The sequence below is a fragment of the Myodes glareolus genome, chromosome 3 (assembly GCF_982192425.1).
Source record: "Myodes glareolus chromosome 3, mMyoGla1.1, whole genome shotgun sequence".
Classification (NCBI taxonomy): domain Eukaryota; kingdom Metazoa; phylum Chordata; class Mammalia; order Rodentia; family Cricetidae; genus Myodes; species Myodes glareolus.
Window position 1 is genome coordinate 29,455,073 of NC_142028.1, and position 20,844 is coordinate 29,475,916.

Genomic DNA, 20,844 nt, shown 5'->3' on the forward strand with positions numbered 1-20,844 from the left:
TGTTAATTATATATACAAGGAAAAATATAAAGTACATATTTATGAGAATATATGTGATAACTATACACACATGTGATGTATAGTATATATTTGCACATATAACTTGTCAAAAAATATAATTTTACTCTTTATACTTTATTATTTATTCGTTCTGCCATCCTGGAGATCATGCCCAGGGCCTCTTGCATAATAAGCAAATTCATCTAGCATTTAAATACACTTTCTGTCCTTATAATGCTTTTTCAGCAAGTGAGACATCCAGCTCGCGGCTTGGAGTGGTATTTTATATGGCTACATTCTTCCCTACCACCAACACAATTGTTGTCCTTCATTTCTTTCTCTCGACTACTTACTACCTCATAATTTTATTTACAGAGGGTCCAGTCTTCTGCTTGTTTTCTAGTTACATGGAGTCAATTGTTTAAAGCTTTGTGTTAGCTATGATGCACACCCAAACCCATGAACACATTTCCCAATATCAGAAAGAACTTGAGTAAACTCCTGGAACTCAATAGTTTTCCTTAATCATTAACTAAACCATGTTCTATATGGCTCCTCAAGAGAAATTTATGAGTCCTAACTGCATGCCACTTCCTCGGTCCTAATCTTTATCCTCTGTAGCCCCTGCTTCATCAGAGGCAGGGGCAACACTATATCTATACTACCTTTACTTTTGTTAATTTTTCCACCAAACTAACCTCTATCACAAACCTTACTAATTTGTTAAAAACCCTTAATCATCAAAATTCTATTTAAACTAGCAGTACTATTGTGTAAAGTCATTACTTCAATTAAACAGTACAGCTTAAAGGGAAAACATCTTCATAATAATCCCCCCCATACTCATTCACACCATGTCAGATACCAGAGAAAAAATGGCATCAGCAAACAGGTAAAGACACAGGAGTAGCAAGAGACATTCTGGAGCCAAAGTCCTCTGGACTTTGCCTAGCTGAGATTCACCCATCAGTGCTTTGCATTCTGGTGAGCAGACTTCCTGAAGTCAACTGCCACCTGCTGCTCCTCTGACACGGCCACTGGCATTTATTGAACATATTGTTTGAATATTTATTGTGCCCAAACCTTAGACTTGGGGCAGGATGGATTAATGAATGAGTAGCCAGACTCATGAGATATTCATAAAGAGTTTACAATCTTATGGGAGAAGAAAACTCCACAGCTAACACAGAGAGTAGTGACTGACAGGGAGAGCTAGAGCAAGCTGATACAGAAATCACCTGGAAGAAGAGATCCGAAACTACTCGCGGCATAGGGTGCAGAGCCTTGGAAACATGTAGGGGTTTGAGATGAGGAAGAGCATGTTAGACAGAGTAGAAACATCAGGAAGATAGAAGATGTGGTTCACTCTTAATGTCTGCATAACGCTTGACCAGAATCTTCTGGCTTTCATTGTTTCCATTGAGAAATCAGTGTAATTCTGATAGATCTGCCTTTATATACTACTTGACCTTTTTCCTTTACAGCTCTTAATATTATTTCTTTATTCTGTGTGTTTATTGTTTTGATTATTATATGGTGAGGGGATTTTTTTTTGATCCAGTTTATTTGGTGTTCTGTAAGTTTCTTATATCTTCATATGCGTATCTTTATTAGGTTGGGAAAGTTTTCTTCTATGACTTTGTTTAATATATTTTCTGTGCTTTTTTGATTTGGACTTCTCTTTCTATCCCCATTATTCTTAGGTTTTGTCTTTTAATATTATCCCAAATTTGCTGGACCATTTTGTGTTAAACTTTTGTTAGATTTAACATTTTTGTTGACTGATAAGTCTATTTTCTCTATCATATCTTCAAGACTTGAAATTTTCTTTTCCATCTCTTATATTCTGCTATTTATCCTTGCATTTGTGGTTCCTGATCATTTTCCCATATTTTCCATTTCCAGAATTTCCTTGGTTTGTGTTTACTTTATTGTCTCTATCTCGGTTTTCAAGTCTTGAATTGTTTCTTCCATCTGTTTGATTGCTTTTCTTGATTTTCTTTAAAGGATTTGTTGATTTCATTCAATTTTTTGTATGTCTTTTCCTCCATTTCTTTGAGAGAATTTTTCATTTCCTCCTTAAAGACCTGAAACATTCTCCTAAAGTTATTTTTTAGGTCATTTTCTTCTGCTTCATGTGTACTGGGGTGTTCAAGTCTTGCTGTTTTAGAGTCACTACTTTTTGTTGGTTTAATGTTGCTCTTTGTGGTGTTAAATGTGTTCATACCTTGTCTACCCATCTTTTCCTCTGATTGATGTAGCTAGGGACGTGTCTCTGGTGACCACTCTTCTAGGTGCCAGTGGATCTAAGGCTCAGATGGTTGCTCCTTGTGGAAAAGTCCGGGGCATGGTTCTAGTCACCCCAGAGGTCACTCAGCACTCCCTGAGGCTGCTCTGCAGTCCTGGAGGTCGTTCCAGCACACTCCCATGGAGGTCATTTGCTTGGACCTGCTCCCATGGGGGTCACTGTCTCAGGCCTGTTCCAGAGGAGGTTGCTGGCTCAGGTAATAAAGAAAATACAAAGTGAGGGAAATCTGGAAACAGAAAATACGGGAGAACAATCAAGAACTACAAGGCAGACCTATCAGAATTACATTTGTGTTCTCAGTGGAAACAATAAAAGCCAGAAGGTCCTGGTTGAGTGTTGTGCAGATATTAAGAGACCTAATACAATACAAGCCTAGACTACTATACCCAGGAAAATGTTCAATCACCATAGAAGGACAAAACAAGATATTCCATGACAGAACAAGATTTAAACAATACAAAGCCACAAATACAGCCCTACAAAAAGTACTAGAAGGAAAACTCCAACTCAAGGAAGTTAGCTTCACCCACAAAAACACAGACAATAGATGATCTCACAGCAGCAAATCATAAAAAGGAGGAAATGCAGCAATAACATCATCAATGATGAAAACTAAAATAACAGGAACTAGCAATCACTGAACATTAATATCCCTTAACATAAATGTATTCAGCTCACCTATAAAAACACACAGGCCAACAGACTGGATGTGAAAACAGAATCTATCCTTCTGCTGCATTCAATAAATACACCTCAACCTCAAAGATATCATCTCAGAGTAAAGAGTTGAGAAAAATTTTTCCAATCAAATGAACCTAAGAAACAAACTGGCATAGGTATACTAGTATCTAACAAAATATACTTCAAACTAAAATCAATCAAAAGAGACAAAGGACATTTTATATTAATCACAAAAAATACATCAAGAGGAACTCTCAATTAATTACATCTATGTCCCAAACACAAAGGCACCCTCATATGTAATAGAAACATTACTAAAATTTAAATCACACATTAAGCCCCACACACTAATAGTGGGAGACTTCAAAACCCCACTCTCACAACTGGACAGGTATGTCAGACAGAAAATTAGCAGAGAAATAAGGGAACTAACAGATGTTATGATTCAAATGGACTTAATAGAGATCTATAGAACATTCTATCCAAACATAAAAGACTATACCTTCTTCTCATCACCTCATGGAACCTTCTCAAAAATTGACCACATAATCAGAAACAAAGTAAACCTCAACAGATATTTTTAAAAATTGAAATAACCCCATGTATCTTTATCAAATCACCATGGCTTAAAATTAGAATTCAACAGCAATACTAATTTCAGAAGCCCACAAACATGGAAAATTAAACAATGCTACTGGAATCACCAATCGGTCAAGGAAGAAATAAAGGACGAAATTAAAGACTTCCTAAAATTCAACAAAAATGACTACATAACATGCCCAAATTTATGGGACACAATGAAGGCTGTGCTAAGAGGAAAGTTCATAGCACTAAATGCCTATATAAAGAAGCTGGGGAAAATCCCACACTAGCCAGTTAACAGAACACCTGAAAACTCTAGAATAAAAAGAATCAAATTCACCCAGGAAGACTGGAAGGCAGGAAATAATCAAATTGAGAACTAAAATCAACAAAATAGGAACAAAGAAAACAATACAAAGATCTTTACCAGCCCTACATATGACAGAGAATTGATCTCCAAAATATACAAAGAACTCAAGAAATTGGTCATCAAAAGAACAAATAATCCAATTTTTAAAAAATGGGGTACAGACCTAAACAGAGAACTCTCAACAGAGGAATCTAAAATGGCTGAAAGACACTTAAGAAAATGCTCAACATCCTTAGCCATCAGGGTAACGTAAATCAAAACAACTCAGATTCCATCTTACACCTGCAAGAATGGCCAAGTTCAAAAACCCTAATGACAGCTTATGCTGGAGAGGTTGTGAGATAAAGGGAACACTTATCCATTGCTGGTGGGAGTGCAAACTTGTACAGTCAGTTTAGAAATCAGTATGGCAACTTCTCAGAAAATTAGAAAACCACCTACCTCAAGATCCAGCAATACCACTTTGGGTATATACCCAAAGGATGTTCAATCGTGCTACAAGGACACGTGTTAACTATGTTCATAGCAGCATTATTTGTCATAGGCAGAACCTGGAAACACCCTAAATGCCCCTCAACTGAAGAATGGATAAAGAAGATGTGGTACATTTACACAATGGCGTACTACACAGTGGAAAAAAATAATGACAACTTGAAATTTGTGGGCAAATGGGTGGATCTAGAAAAAACAATATTGAGTGGGGTAACTCAGACATAGAAAGACAAATATAATATGTACTCACTCATAAATGGCTTTTAGACATAAGACAAAGAAATACCAGCATACAATTCACAATCCCAGAGAACCAAGACAGCAAAGAGGATCCTAAGAGAGACATATATGAATCTAATAGACATGGGAAGTAGGAAAAGACAAGATCTCCTGAGTAAACTGGGAGCGTGGGGATTCTGGGAGAGGGTAGAAGGGGAGGGGGAGGAAGGAAGAAAAGTGGAGAAAATATATAGCTCAATAAAAACAACTTTAAAAAGATGATCTAAACCATTTCCTCCACAAGTTGCTTGTGGTCATGATGTTTATCCCAGCAATATAGAAGGAAAACTAGGACAGTAGGCAAGGAGGGACCTCCAGAAACTGGAGAATCCCCTTCAAATCTGCTAACAAATGTCCACAGCAGCAGGGACAGAGACACAGCCCCATGCTGTCAATCACAGCAACCAGAGGAGGTCATTAGTTGTCTCAGGGAAGTCATAGTAGATAAACTGATCCTTAGCTTAGACACAGAAAAGAATTTCAGGACAAACCAGTATGAAGTAGAGTTGGAGTTATGGAAAAGAATAGGGAAAAAAATAAAGTACACCTGAGAGCATGGGTGTGATCAGAGCAGGGATGTGGTGAGAGCAGGGGTGTGGTGAGAGCAGGAGTGTGGGGAGACTGTGGGCGTGGGGAAAGCATGGGTGTGGTGAGAGCAGGGGTGTGGGGAGACCATGGGTGTGGTGAGAGCAGGGGTGTGGTGAGTCCATGAGTGTGGTGAGAGCAGGGGTGTGGTGGGAGCTGGGTGTGAGGAGAGCAGGACTGTGATGAGAGTGTGGGTGTGGTGACACCATGGGTGTAGGGAGAATGTGGGTGTGGGGAGAGTGTGGGTGTGGGGAGAGCATGGGTGTGGGGAGACCATGGTGTGGGGAGACCATGGGTGTGGGGAGAGCATGGATGTGGGAAGAGCATGGGTGTGGTGAGAGCGTGGGTGTGGACTTCTTAAGGGATAGTTGCAGTTTACTAAAAGACATTTTAGCTTAGATGCCAAGCACAATGGCTAAGAGAAAGAGACATCCAGGGAAAGAATAAGATATTCAAGTACGGGCAAGGACTATCATCATCATCCATCATCATCATCATTTGAGACGGGGTTTCTTTGTGTAGCCCTGGAACCAGTTCTATAGACCAAGATGGCCTCTGACTCACAGGGATCCACCTGGTGCTGAAATTAAAGGTGTACACCACCACCGCCCAGGGTGTATGGGTTTTTAAAGGAAAGTAATAGTTAAATGTCTTAAAATTAACCGTATACAGCATGTTGGTAGCTCTCAAGCTATTTTTAAAAATGAGAGAAATTCTGCAGAAAGTTTATTCAGGTAAGGTGGGGATGTGAATATTTGTGAATTTTGAATAAACAAGTGGTCTTTGGAAACAGGGAGATAAATCAAAATAAAGGGACTTCCACTTTAATATCCTACACAACCATCATGTTCCCACACTGGAATTGATGGCTGTTCAAACTACATTTCATAGGGCTACTCTTTTTGATAAGTGACGTTATAGGGTTGCTCCAGAAGTATCTTAGGTGGGGTTGTAATCTGATAAGGGTGACTCAGAAGTCACTGGGGTTGCACAACGGGATTAGAAGGTACCCTTTAACTATAAAGGGGACTTCTGACAAGATGTCTGTAAATCTCCAGATCTTTATCTGAAAAGAGAGGAGGGCCTTTACGGAATGTTGCTCATTGTGTTGGAATCCTTGATACTCAGTCTTCAACACAGTCCCTGGGGGAGGGGCCCCTTTCACTGCTTATGTCCCCATAGTGCTCCATCTTCCCACTCTGCCTCATGGTTACTAAGCTGAAATGCACAGAGTGGCACTTCATGAGACTGACCGCAGCGGGATCCCACCAAGCACTGGTGAACTGCAGACTGAACACTTGGGGCTCATACAGGCTGGAAAAGATGGCACAGGGATCAGCCCTCAGCCATAGAGTGGCCATTATCCCACCAAAGCTCAAAACCAAGCCAACCCCCAGAGGACATATCTATATGCCAGAACAATGGCCAGTGTTCTGAAAAGAAAGACAACAAAATCACAATCAAAATGTAAAAAATTGCCACATACGTGCAGAGACATGAAGAGTATGGGAGAAACCAGCATAGACAACCAAGAGCAAATTTGGAAAGACATCTTTAGAAAAGAAATAGATGGAATTTATACAGTTGAATCTTCAAACTGTAACATAGAAAATTAAAAAACTGAAAGAAATGACACCAGAGACTCAGTGACCTATCGAGGAGCATTAGCCAATTTAGATAGTTTATGTTTGATCTCACTGATGCTTGGACCTGCTGTAGTCTATATCTGCTGGGAATCCCATCCAGGACAAATTTCATTTCGGATATTACATTCCGAGAGGTGAAAACTGCCTAGAAATCCCATTTAGCTATTTTTTAAAATCACATTTCTTGCTTCATTGTGTTTACATATATCTTTAAATCCTTAAACATATGTAGTGCAGCTGTTCAAAACTCTGCCTGTGAATTCCGCCTGTGAATTCTGCCGTTCACATTGTTTCCATTTTCTTCTGTCTCTCGAGTCATAATGGGAATAAGAATGGTCATAAAAAAACTGCAAGCCAAGGACCCTGGCACCATGTTTGTTAGCGCTGAAAGAAAATAAAAGTCAACCTGGGACAAAGAAACTCCAACAAAGAGAAATACCAGAGAGCTCTGTCCTGCTGCTGAGAACAAAGGTAGCCACTGTAAAAAGATTATCAGGAAGTTTCTTCCAAAGCTAAACCTGCACTGACAATCCAAGAATTTCAATTCTAGATTTGGACTCTTTGCAAAACATGTGTCCACTTGCCCTTTAATGATGATAGCGGCTGATTCTACACCATCGAGGCAAACATCTGTTGGTAGAGGTGTTCCTGAGACTACTCAGCCCTTTTCCCTTTGAAGTAAAATCAACAAATGTGCTAAACCACCAACATGTCCATCAACAGCATCAGCAGGTAGACAGGAGAAACGATTGTGCTATATCTGCTGTTAATCACTCCGAAATAACAATAAATTAATGGTGCTTGTTACAGAATGGATGGACCTCACACACATCAGACACAGCAAGCCTACATTATCCGATTTCAATAACATTAAATTCCAGGTAAGACTAATGTGTTCGAGGAAGCAGATGTTTGCTTAGCTGGGGCGGAGGACAAGATGTTGAACAGAGTGAAGGGGCACTTATTACACATAGCAGTTTTGTTTGTAATGATGAATGGTTGGTGTACACTGTCAAAATCCACTGAACTGTGTAGCCAGAATGAGTACAGATTGTTGCATATGAATTATGACTCCAAGTGCCCTGAGACCTCATTTCTAGAGAAAATCCAGCACTAGCAGCCGCCTGCCTGCCTTCATTTTTTTCCTGGCTGACCTAATATGATGCTGTGTTCAGTGGGTGTTTATATGCAAAGACTGTGAACAGATCATTCCATGTTGATCTGTCTCCAAACAGATCATGAACAGATCATGTTCACGTCTCCAAATTTCCAGAAAAACCCTTCGCTCCTCAAATGTTAACTCTTCCAAGCTCAGACTGATGACTCTGACAATGCTCTGGTCACAACTCTGTCTTATTGCCACATTCCAGAGTTAACTATCACCTCTTTAGTCCACTGTTCGTTAACTACAAGAAGCCAGCAAATCTATCCTGGTCTAGCATTATCATTATACTGTCTCCTCATCCAGCATTTACGAATTGCGAGCACTTCCTATATGTCTAACGGAATGGTTGCTTCAAAAGGTGCTGGAAACAGTGGCCTCAGAGGCCCTGCTCTATTTCGTTTCTGTTCTAGTACAAAGAGCCATGAGATGTCATTTCCAGAGAAAATCCTTCATGAGCAGCCTAGCAGCCTTCCTGCCTTCATTTACCCCTGGCAGAACTAAACAACAGACATACGTGTTTTCTAGAGTCTCTCGACTATTCATGTCCTCTGTTCCAGGGCATCCCTAAAAGCGAATTGTTGAGCGTCAAAGAGGCAGGTGTGTCCCCTCCTCAGAAGGTCTTAAAAATGGGCCCTAGTCTCTGAGATGGCTAGATAGGAAAAAAAGATTGTGACCTTTTAGAGCCCGGTGCCTATATTTCTATCTTTCTCTGTACCCGCCTCTCGTTAGTCTTCCTCTTTTTCTCTCAGTTTCCTTTTCTCTTTTTCTTGGTCCCATGGCACTTTCCCAGCGCTGCTGCTTGGGCTGGCTGTTCTTTCCTCACCGGTAGGACTGATCTCCTTCCTGGGTTCTCATGGAGTATCCCGCCAGGCCCAGCCTTTTCCCCGCTGCTCCTTGCTCGCCCCCCTCTTCTCCTACCCGCCCCACGGAAAGCAGAGTTCCTCACGAAGCCCAGAGGTGGGAGGTGGGTCCTGGCGCCGGGTCCGCCCCTCAGTGCGTGTGCGAATGCCTGAGTGGCGGTGACGCGCAGGCGGCGGTGGAAAGGGGAGGGAGAGGGAGAGAGAGAAAGCGAGAGAGAGGGAAGGAGGCCGCGGACCGCCCGGGCTGCTGGGCTTCTGCGCGCTCACGCACCTCGCCGCCCGCCGAGGCAGGCGCAGGCAGGGCGCAGGCGGCGGCGGGCGGCATGGAGAGCCTGCTGGAGAACCCGGTGCGCGCCGTGCTCTACCTCAAGGAGCTCACGGCCATCGTGCAGAACCAGCAAAGTCTCATCCACACCCAGCGCCAGCGCATCGATGAGCTGGAGCGGCGTCTAGACGAGCTGAGCGCGGAGAACCGTAGCCTGTGGGAACATCAGCAGCTGCTGCAAGCCCAGCCTCCGCCCGGGCTCGTCCCCCCGCCGTCCGCCCCACTGCCTGCTCCTACAACCACCACTCCGGCCGCCACTGCGGCCCAGGAGCCTCTCCAGGACCACGGACAGCTCACACCCGCCACGCCGGAGCCACCGCTTCAGCACCACGGACAGCTCCTGGCGCAGCCCCAGTCCAGCGGCAGGGCTCAGGCTCCCCAGTCGCCCCACCAGCACCCGGTGGCACCCGGGGCCGTGGCTGACAAGGAGAAGGAGCGTCCACCGAGTTGCTGCGCTGCCGCCGGAGCCCTGCTTCAGCACACATCACCCGCCGCCCTCGGCAAGGGCGTCCTGAGCAGGAGACCCGAGTGAGTGGGGAAGAGGAGGTGGGAGAAGCAAGTGGGTGTGAGGAGGGGAAACCAGCATGTAAGAGTGAAGGACTGGGGTAATGTCAAGTAAAGCAGTGAGGACGCCTTGCGTAGAAACGTGTCAAGGAGATCCCCACAAGGAAGGGCTTGAGATCCGCGTTTGAGGGTTTGTGGTGGTTGGAGCAAAAGGAAGTACCTATACAGACCATCTTTGGGGCAAAGAATGAGAGACGTGGGCTTAAACTGATTGGGGATATTGGTAACTTCTAGGAATTAAAGGGATAAAATTGAGGAAGATGGGGTAAAAAATTAAGCCAGGGGTACCACTGGAGGATTTAAGCTAGGAAAATTTCGGAAGGGAGTTTGCATAGTAAAACTGTTTAAATAAAGAGTGAGATGCCAAGAAGGCAAGCTCGATCTGGAGGTTTGTTACGAGCTTCAAAGAGGCTGGGGTCCAGCAACAAGGATTAGAAAGCTGAAGGACAGCAGGGAACAGGGAAAGGTAGCCAGATACAGGAAGATGAAGGGTGGGAGACAGTACTGCCCAGGGGGAAGAGGTGGTTCTTTATGTGATGCAGTGGGAGTCAAAGCCAGAAGTAGCTCACTTGGGAAAGCTTTCTCCCTTCTGACCCAAGTGAGCATCTTCATTCTGTGTACCTGCAGTGCCAAAGGGGAACGCAGAAACAACCTTCCAGACTTGTGGGTGCCTCTGTTACAGCTTCCGGACTCACCTGGCTGGAGCCTGCCTCTGACTCAGGAGCATAGAGGGGTGCAGGGTGATTGGCAGTCATGGGAAGGGAGCAGTGAGAATGGAGACAGCTGGGCAACAGTTCCATGAAATCAATCCCTCTGTAAATTTCTGTTGTGGCTACTTATGGCAAGACCTCTTTCTCTTTGGTTATTTGGAAACCTCATCTTGGATTCCAGGGGAAGTGTTAATTGTCCCCAGGCAGTCTAAGGCCTGGAAATTTTTCTTCACTCATGAAGTCCATGGAATAAGAACGTGGGAGGAAAAGATGAAGGGGGCTGGAATGTTTTCTCCTCTGTATTGGGAAAGCTTGACAATCCTGTCAGTGTTACTTCGCTGATTAGATGGGGAGGAAAGAACAGCCCTGTGGCAATTAGTACCTGGTCAACACTGGCCCTGATGATGTGATGCTAAAGGAGAGGGGGGAGGGGGTGGAGAGCTGAGCACCTCACCTCTACTCGTCTCACATGGGATTTATGTCTGGAAGACACTTGTGAAGATTGGCTGCATTTCTTAAGAGCTCACCTCTTCTCTGCCCCTTACCTCACTGTCTCTCCCATCTCTGGGAAGAAGGTGGGTCAGGCATGCTCGATCACAGGGTAGGTGTGACCAGAGCATAGGATTCCAGGGGTGGAGACCCAGGATAACCCCACTTGATAGACCCAATACATCTAATTCAAACCCCGAGAAAATTCTCCGTGGCCTATTTGTCTTTCAGTTTTATGACTGTCTTTTCTGGCATGAAAAGCAGCAAGGCAGTTTTTCCTCAACACCCACATCTCAGCTAAGGACAATACTCTTCCAAGATATTCTATAGCCTTTTCTCCCAATATAGGGGACAATTGCACCTCACTATCCTTGGGGACAGCCATAGCAGCCTGGCATTAGGATTCTCTACCTGAATTCTCTCCTCATAATATCTGGTGTCTTGCTCCTGCTACATTCTCACTTTCTTTGCATCTCGCCGGGAAGCTGTGATTACGCAGGATTGGTGGCAGATCTTGTTCTGGGACAAAGACTTCTCTGTAGCCCCCAAAAGGTCCTAGAGAGCCCATACCTTCCATGCCGATGTTCCTGCTAGGAATCCAGAGGTTGAGGGATCACCTGGATTCCTCTCCAGCCTCACATGCCAATACCATGTGACGTCCTTCTCTCTCCATCTTCCCTGTCCTGCTTCTGCTTCCCATGGGGCAAAAATAAAACCCAACCAGCATGATGGAGGGGAGAAGAAGCTTCTGGGCACCTTTTACTTGGAAAGCTGTGTCAGGCACTGAGGGGCTCATTGTACCATTCGCTTCTCACTTTCTCCGGTGTCTCCAGCCTTTCCCTTTCTCCCCAGGCCTAGATACCCAGAAACTTCGAGTGAAAACATACTTACCTCTCAACTTTCTTCTCTTTTTTGAAAAATAACTTGTACCTTGGATGCCCTGGGATCCCATTTTTTTTCTCCCATGTTTTAGCCTGACTTAACCGACATTTCCCCATAGAACTCGGGAGTGAGTGACTGTTGCTCCCTGGGTGTTTAGCCCACTCTACCCTCTATCAGTGGACCTATTCTGAATGTGCATCCTGTATTCCACAGGGCAGGACGAGAGAGAGAGAGAGAGAGAGAGAGAGAGAGAGAGAGAGAGAGAGAGAGAGACCCATGTAAAAGGGAAGGGAAGGGGAACCAGCAGTTGTGCCCCTGGGCCCTACCTGGTCTTTCCCCCATGCTTCTGCTAAGTCAGTTCTCTACCATGCGGAGGAGGAAGGGATGCAAGAGAGGGCTTCAGATCATAATTTTGCTGCAAAGCTTTACTTTTTCCTCTCTGTCCTTATTACAGAAGAACGTGGCTCTAGGTAGGTGGCTACAGATGGACAAATGGTTCAAATGGCCAGTCATTGTTAGGTACCTTCTACAACATGCACATGCGCGTGCATACACACACATGCACACTACACCAGCCATATAGTCCCTCAACTTCTCTCCTCGCCAACCCTAGGAGAATAAGGAGCACAGGACCTGGGAAATGATGGATCATTTAGTGGCCATCTGATGAAGATGTGTGTGCAGCCTGCCTCTCTCCCTCCTTCAGCTGGGGTTCACACAAAGGGGCCGGCCTTGGGATCCAGGCTAAGAAAGCAGCAGTGCGGAGGCGGAGGCAGAGGCGGGTGAGCACAGCCATGTTACAGAAACCCTAGGGGTTAACATCCTTTCTCTGCCCGCTTCCTGCTCCCGCTAAGCAGGAGCCCCTACTGTTTATGCTGCTTAATGAAAGCAGCAAACACAGCTCCTTCCTCTTTGTTTTTTTTCAATCAAGGCTCCCAGTAGCTATGGAATTGATTATTATCTTTTTCCTGGCTGGAGCCAGGCCTTAACCTGACCTGGAAAAGACCCCTTGCAAGGACGTACACGACCCTAAGAGGACTTGGGGGCTGCAGCTTCTGTTACAGCACACTAGCCCACCTACTCAGTCACTTGTTTTGTTGGGAATCCCTGAGCTTGCCTGCATCTCCAGTCCCAGAGGCAGGCGATTACTGACTTCAAGATAAGATTTGGGCATTGTGTTTCAAATTCAGCTTTCACTCCAAGATTCCCAACTCAGGGTAAAAGTACAGGAACCTTAGTATTCATTATGGCTTTGTCTCTTCCTCCCTCACCTTCCTGGAACAACCTTGTCCTTCTTCATTACTTTCCTCCTTTCGTCTTCACCACCCCCCTCTTTTTTCCTCTGTTCCCCATTTCCTTCTCTGGATGAAGAGTGAACCCATGGCTTTGTACATGCGAGCATGCTAGGTGTATGTTCTAGCGCTGAGCTTCATTCGCCAGCAGTACATGAAACAAGTTTTGAGTTATCTCCAGACCTTAGATGTGGGGATGGCTAAATGACTTATACGTCTTTCAACCAGAGTTGTCTAGGATGCTGACCGAAGCAGAAATCTCTACTGTTGAGTGAGGGTGGTCTGCCTGAAGGTGGCAGTGTCTGGTTAGCTCACCCTGGAAGCTAGCCAACATGAAGCTATCCATCAGTGAGCTAAGCGTATCAGATGTTTGGTCTGTTGAAAAGCCTGAATTCTGTGCTGTGGAGAGACGGAAAGGAAGGAAGTGGTCCTTACATGACATATGCCAAAACACATCTAGCAACATTTAAGCAGGTGTGAGCATACTGCAGCTGCCTAGAGCCACCCTTTCTTCAAACACTAAAGTAAAAGAAATGGGCACACAGAGATTTGCAACCAGGCAGAAGAGTTTCTTGGCTAGAGGTGAGAATTCGTGTCAGAAAACAGCAAGAGCCAAGGACAGCCAGAAAGAAAATTGTCTAGCAGTTTCAGTCCTGGGAGACATCTGTGTCGCATGCAGATATTCCTTCCTCTGACTGGACACACCTGCCTGAGCCATGTCCATGGGTATGGATAGTCTCAGCATGGCTTGTGTCTAGAATTCCTGGCTACCCACACTCACTCATCTGTCTATCCACATCCACAAATTAGTCAGAAAGTGGGGTCAGAGGAAGGGTCCCTCGAGAGGGAGTAAATCCTTTTGCTCATTCCCGGAATCTGACACACAGCAGATCTTTATAAAGATTTGCTGCCCAGACCTTTGCAAAAGCCCAAACTTATTCTCTTCCTGCCGGGGGAGAAAAACAAAAACAAACAAACAAAAAACAGTTGTAGACACTCAAGCCATTCTTTAGCCTCTGGCGACACATCCCCCAAGCCCCATGCATCAGGCGACACCCCCCCCTTGTGCCCCCATGCATCAGGTGACACACCCCCATGTCCCCATGCATCAGGCGACACACCCCCATGTCCCCATGCATCAGGCGACACACCCCCATGTCCCCATGCATCAGGAGACACGCCCCCATGTCCCCATGCATCAGGAGACACGCCCCTCCATTCCATAGCCTCTGGCGACACACCCCCATGCCCCCATGCACGCATCTCCCTCTCCTCACTCCCAGCCCTTCGCTTATCACACAGGTAACATCACACAGCCCCACAGAAGCATCCTGACACAGGTTCCTCATGGTCCCAGCCTAAGCGAGAAGCATGGCACTTGGTAATGCTCACTCAGCAAGTATCTGCCGCCTGCACCCCAAAGGTCACTTCCTGGAGTGGAAAGGTAAGGGGTGTGGCTTGGAAAAGAAGAGTAAGCAAGGACCCATAGCTGGGGCCAAGTTCTAAACGGAGATCCAATTCTTAAATTTAAAGCCCACATAGAGATTTTTTACACTAACTTCCCTTACTGGGCAGGCAGAACCTTTTTTTTTCTCCCACAGCAGTCTGGACATCAACTCCATGGTCCAGGACATCAGATGGCAGCAGCTTGCTAAGAGATCCTGGGGACACTCTGGCAGGTTTCCAAGTCAGGACACTACAGTCACTTTCTGCTTCTCTGGAACAGCACTAAGTACAGGTCCCTATAGAAGCTGTGCTCCTATAGCACCTATAGCTCCTATAGCACCTATAGCACCTATAGGTGGGGGCGGACAGCTGGCTTCACTTCAGGTTCTGGAGACCCTCAGAGATAGGAGTGAAGCGAGAGTTCAAGCTGGAGTCCTCAGCCACAAAGCTCCAGGAAAACACCACAGCACAGCCCATTCAAGGTCAAGGAGTCCGAGAACCTGGGATCTCAGAGGCCCACCCAGGCGGGGGTCCTGTCTTAGCACTGACCAGCTGACCTCACCTGGTCCCTGCTTTCAGCCCAATTTTGCATGCAGAAAAGGGAGGAGTCGCTGTAAAGTTTAAGAACTATGCACTGTCCCTTATTTAGCACGACACTGGGCTCTTATCGAACACTTAATACAACACAGTATTTCAGCATATAAAGAAACCAAGACCGAGGGAAGCTAGCGGATCACCTGCTCTCAGACAGCAGCAGTAGATGGAATGCACGCAGGTTCCGTCTGGTCTGTTAGGTCACCTTTGGACACGTGTCCCTTGCTCTTTCATTCCTCTACCACCAGACATCACGCATCCAAGCTAGTCCCGAGCTGGGGCTGTGAGCTGGGACTGTCGGCTTGACCTTGTCAGGCAGCCAGGCAGGGCAAAGCCACCGTGGCCTGTGATCTCTATGAGCAGCGACAGCTTCACAGCGAGAAAATGCATCTCCAACTGCATGCCGTCTTGCAGTACTTTAAGATCATTTGCCCTTCTCTTAAGGATCTCAGAGACATGTGAGTTATCACCATGCCCTGTGGTGAGAACTCTGTGACATTTTTCCTAAAATGGGAAGTCACGGTGTCCTCAAGGAAAAGACAAAGTGACCTGCCAGGGACAACAGTGGCTGGTGAGAAGGGTAGAGTCCAGCACTGGTAAACACCTTCCACATTCATATAAAGCAAGTCGGTGAGTCCGTCCCTTCTGCAGACTGCTCCTGCTGGGGACAAAGGGGGGACCTTCACTATGCAACACCTGCAGAAGTGGAAAGGATGCAGGGAGAGACCAAAAGGAGAAGAGGCCCATATGACACTAAATAATGGGAGGGGACTGAGGGGACCCTATTATCTCAGGCCAGACGTAAAGGATATGAGTCTCCTTTCTGATATTTTTCTTAAATGAGATACTTTTGGAAAAAAGAAAACACATGAAAAGGAAGAGAATTTCTCATATTCTCCCAGGTGATAGTGGCTACAAAACCACCATCGGCAAAGATGTGTATTCTGTGTGTGTGTGTGTGTGTGTGTGTGTGTGTGTGTGTGTGTGTGTACACGTGCATGTGCCTGTGTGTTGGGGTTCTGGGAGCAGGCTCTCTTGCTGTTGTTCCTTGCTAGGATCAGGAGGGTTATGTAACTAAAAGCAATGCTGTACTGAGTGGTGCCTGGCCTTGCCCATGGCGGGCTGCTATGGACAGAGGGTCTGCAAGCATCCTTCCCAAGTCCCTTCCCAGAGGAGGTCCCTGTGCTCTGTGCTGCCATCAGGCTTTTCCACCTTGTCCAGGGACTAAAAGATTTCATGGACCCCTCTGGGAAATCCAGCAAATGTCAGCGCTAGAAGGATGCGTTAAGGCCACCTGGTCCAGTCTGGCAGGGGTCACGGGGAGTGACTGGGACTTCCAAACGAGTTAGTTGCAAGACTAGGCTTAGCGCTCCTGCTCTTCTAACTCCTCATCCTGTTCCTCTGACTCCATGGTGATAGATCAGACGACCCTACCCAGGTTCAGAGGGCTGGGGGACGGGGATCCATTGTCACCCTGCAGGCTATCTTCCCTATGCCACAATTCCACAGAGACTCTTCTGAGCTTCAAGCTTATCACTTTTGGCAAAAACACCATTTCCAGGACAGGATCAAAACCATCCACACAGCTTTATCAGTCTTTCCCACTTCCACACAGAAACATGTTTGTGGACAATTCCAGGTTAGTGCTTGCCAGAAGAGGAGGCTACCACACAGCACTGGTTGACTGAAGACTGGGGCAGGAGGCTTGGGGACATAAAGGACCCAGGAGGAGGTTGTTGAGACTCTTACTGGATCCTTATTTCTACTATTTTTTTTTATTGAAACCCCATGTGGGGAAGAGGGCATAGAGCTCACCCCCCGGGGAAGTTATACAGAAACACAGAAAAGACGCTGTTATTTGGGTTGTAGAGAATAGCTCCCTTGTGAGCTTCATCTTTGCTGAAAAAGCAAAGGAAGGACTGAAGAAGCTTCTGGGTGCTGGGAAATACCTTGCTCTTTTCAAAGACCTTGAGATAATGTTTGGGGTGGCAAAATGCACCATGGCTACATCAGGCATTGTTATAAAGCAGGAAGCACGGACTGCCAGCAGCAGGGGTTGACGGTCCATGAAGTCAAAGATGTAGGAGATGACAGTAGAGCTTAGTGCCTGAAGGAATGCTAGCTGATAAATAGACAGACAGACAGACAGACAGACAAAGCCAGAGTCCATACAGTCAAGAGGGTTCTTGGATTCTGGAGTGGGTAGAGAGAAGGGAAAGGTATCAAGGTCGTGGAAGAGCCGACCAGAAGACAGCTCCCTTTCCCTGTAGCTCGCGGTTAGCCCAACAACACTGAACTTACTTTCCCTCATCTGAGCATGTGCAGAAAAGACCTGGGGGCTCAGCATTTCGGGCTGGTATCCAAGTGAGGAGAACAGGGGACATACAGTGGAAGAATGTGTCTATCCCTAATGGAACCCACTGTTTCAGTCTAGGAACAAGAAGAGTTCACCTCTCCCTCCATTCCCAGCCTCTGGCTAGTCCCCTAGCCTAGGAAATGCACCGTGAGAAAATGTTCTAATGAATGGCTTAGTCACACACATACTCCTGGCGAGTTGAAAGAGCAACAGAAACGTGACTACAGGATGTGGTCCTGAACCATGGCCTTATCTCTGGGAGAAGAACAAGGCTGGCAATGGCGGAGCAGGGCAGAAGGCACACAGGAAGCTAGCTCTAAGTTCCATCCTTAGTCCCAGCAAGAGGGAGGAAAGCAGAGGGAGAACAGAGTTAGGAGATAGGAGGGGGAATCACCATTCTACCCAGGAAACAATAGGAACCAGCCCCCAGGCTGCCTGCCTTCTAGTCCTGCCAGGCATTTCTTGCAACATTTCCTGGGTGGTGTTAAGATCCCGATGGAGGGTGTGGGTGTGTTTGTGACGCTGAGTGCATTACTGAAATGGGCTTGGAGGTATCCAGGGCTATGCGGGCCTAGCAGTGAGGCAGGTCACCTCCCCCTCCTCACCCCTACCCCCAGTGAGGCCTGTTTGGTCAATCCATACTATTAGAATGCCAGTTTTGTTTTTGGTTTTTTCCTTCTCTTCGTGGCAAGCTTCATCTCTCTTAGCTGGCTGAAAAAAATTCTCGTCTCACCTCTGTAATCCTCTGCCATTAGACCTCCATACCCATTCTGCTTTCACCGGGATTCTATCTGGAAAAGGCAGGACTCCTAGGCCCCCTGAAAAGTGAACCCCTGGGAGGAAGGCCCCCTAGAAACTGGGTAGTGCAGCAGCTGAGCTGCGCCCCAGGAGTTCTCTGGAGATTCTGAACTTCCATGCGAAATGCAGCGGAGAGAATCTGCAGTGGTTTTTTCTGCAGACTCTTGCGGCTTGCTGTCCGGTGGCCAGGGCCTGGCACTAGCTGCCTCTCTTTGAATTTGCCAGGTCAAACCAGCCTCCAGCTTCCAGCAGCCGGGAATGTACTCCCATCCCTGGCACAGGCGGGGAACTCTGCAATTTCTTCCTCGATGAATGGTTCCCATCCACCACAATTTTCAATCAGTCCTAAAACGTAACACAATGATTATTTAAAAACAGCAGAAACAAAAACTGCAAAGCAGTTGGGAATTGCTGGGTTGGGTCTAGCATCAGGATTTCCCTTGCAGAGCCTCTGCACACAAGAGGCCCTGCCCTACAGCCCTGACTATTCCATGCTACTCAGTAACACACACACACACACACACACACACACACACACACACACACACACTACATCCTCACTTTCTCTCTGACCCCCAGGACTTCGGGAGGCAAGGACAGGCATTATCCTTTTAAGCAACTGGATTCTGGCCCTACAGCCAAGACTATGCTGATGCCAGTTGTCCCTCACAGACCCAATTACAGCCTAGCAGCAACCCCTCCTGGACCTTGACTTTCCTCTTATTCCACTGGGCCAATCCTTTCTGCCCTTGGCTTGTACCCTCAGCTTACCAAGAACAGTGAAAGGGACCCTTACTCTGTTGATTGTTGGAAAGACATCTCAAGACCCTGAGCAGGAAACTCTGGGAGTAGGGGTACTGAGGCAGTTGAGCCTCCGAGGGCGGGATGAAGGGGAAGTCCCGGAAGAGGCTTTTAGAGTTAATTACCCTGGAAATTTCCACTGGGTCCCCTGTGGCCATCAAGGCTTAAATCTAAGGAGCAGCAGCAGGGGGCTCTGCAGGCAAGCGGCCTCCCTCCCCAGCCTGGGAAAGGCTCCCACCGCCAGCCTGGAGAAAGTCCTTCCTTCTCCATTGACTCCAGGGACTCCCGGTTAAGGGCGAGAGCGGAGGACGGAGTGTGGGCGGCAGGCGAGTTGCTGACGATCAGCACGGATCTCCCGGCCCACGCGCCCCCTCTGAGCGCCAGAGGCATCACGCTTCCTCACGGGGGCGGGCACCCCAGGCTCGGGAAAGCCGCGCGCCTCTGCTGTCCCGCGCGCGCGCGCCCGTTGCTGAGTCACAGGCGTGGGAGAAGCCTTGTCCTCCCCTCCCTGTGCCCCGCCCCTGCCCCATCCCCCAGCTTATCCCCCCCCCATCCGCCGTGCCGGGGGGAGGGGGGGGGTGTTGCTCCACACTTTCCTGCTGCTCTCAGCCAACCTTCTCTCCCTCCCCCACCCACCTCCACACCCCACCCCTCCCCACACTCATCTCTACACCCCTTCACAGTCCATCCTTCCCACCATTGCATGGTGGCCTGCACTGGGCACCTGGTGCTGAGAGCACCCTTGCCTGGCCTCCTGAAGCCTGACCCAGGTCTGCCTGGGGATTCTCTTTGGAGAAAGGGAAGTGAAGGTGGAGTTGACAGGGTCTTGGATGAGGATGGTGTCACCAAAGTTGATTTCTGTTCGGCACACACACACACACACACACACACACACACACATGCACCATGCATGCACACACACACAGGCTTCTTATACCCAACTCAACACACCTGCAAAAGAGTCCCAACCTTCTTCCTGTATTTGGCTTTGGTAGATCTGCAGTGCTAGAATTCCAAAGAACGTCCTGGCTGGGCCTAAGCTGTTAGGTGACCAGGATGCAGGGTGGAGTCTGAATCTTGACCAGGTGACTAACTGGGCACAGCCTTGGTATTTCCTTTTGGGAGAGGAGTCACGGTGCGGACTCCCAGTGCGGTAGGGCACTTCCTGGTCATTGGAGACCTTCTAGTAGCAAGAATTTAGGAATTGCTTGTTACCACCTCCTGAATAATCTAGAACAGGCTCAACGTGGGACTCCCTCAAATATCTGAGGCCACCTTATCCCCGCTACACGTGACTTTGAGATGACTGACTTCAGTCACGTCACGCTCCACTACAAAACACTGAGCAAACCTGGAAGCCAGGGTGCATGGGCACACAGCTTAGTCACAAGCAGCCTCCTCAGTCTCTGTCCCAATGTCACATGGTCTGGGAATACTAAACTTGGGCGGCAGACCTGGGCACCCACTGACTTTCCCAGCCCTATGCTGCAGACAGGAGCCGTCCGACTCCACTGAAGCGCCAGTGTGTGCACTCTCTAGCTTCTAGCCACTTCTACTTGTGCAAAAAGCTTCTGCCTCATCACTGTCACCACCAATGCCTGAGCTTTTCCCACAGCCCT

At 47.1% G+C, this 20,844-nt stretch overlaps 1 protein-coding gene across 7 annotated transcripts in view; it reads left to right on the plus strand.

Moving 5' to 3' along the window:
* Positions 1-9,185: 9,185 nt before the first annotated feature.
* Positions 9,186-20,844, plus strand: part of Iqsec3 (IQ motif and Sec7 domain ArfGEF 3) — a 101,991-nt gene continuing 90,332 nt past the window's right edge. For 5 of the 7 annotated variants that reach the window (XM_087904284.1, XM_087904286.1, XM_087904288.1 and 2 more), the window contains exon 1: positions 9,187-9,821. In XM_087904284.1, coding sequence (XP_087760410.1) covers positions 9,292-9,821 — 530 coding nt within the window. In that variant the 5' untranslated portion in view covers positions 9,187-9,291. Of the gene's footprint in view, positions 9,822-20,844 lie in introns of all 7 variants that reach the window. The other 2 variants (XM_087904283.1, XM_087904289.1) reach the window with 2 other exon arrangements.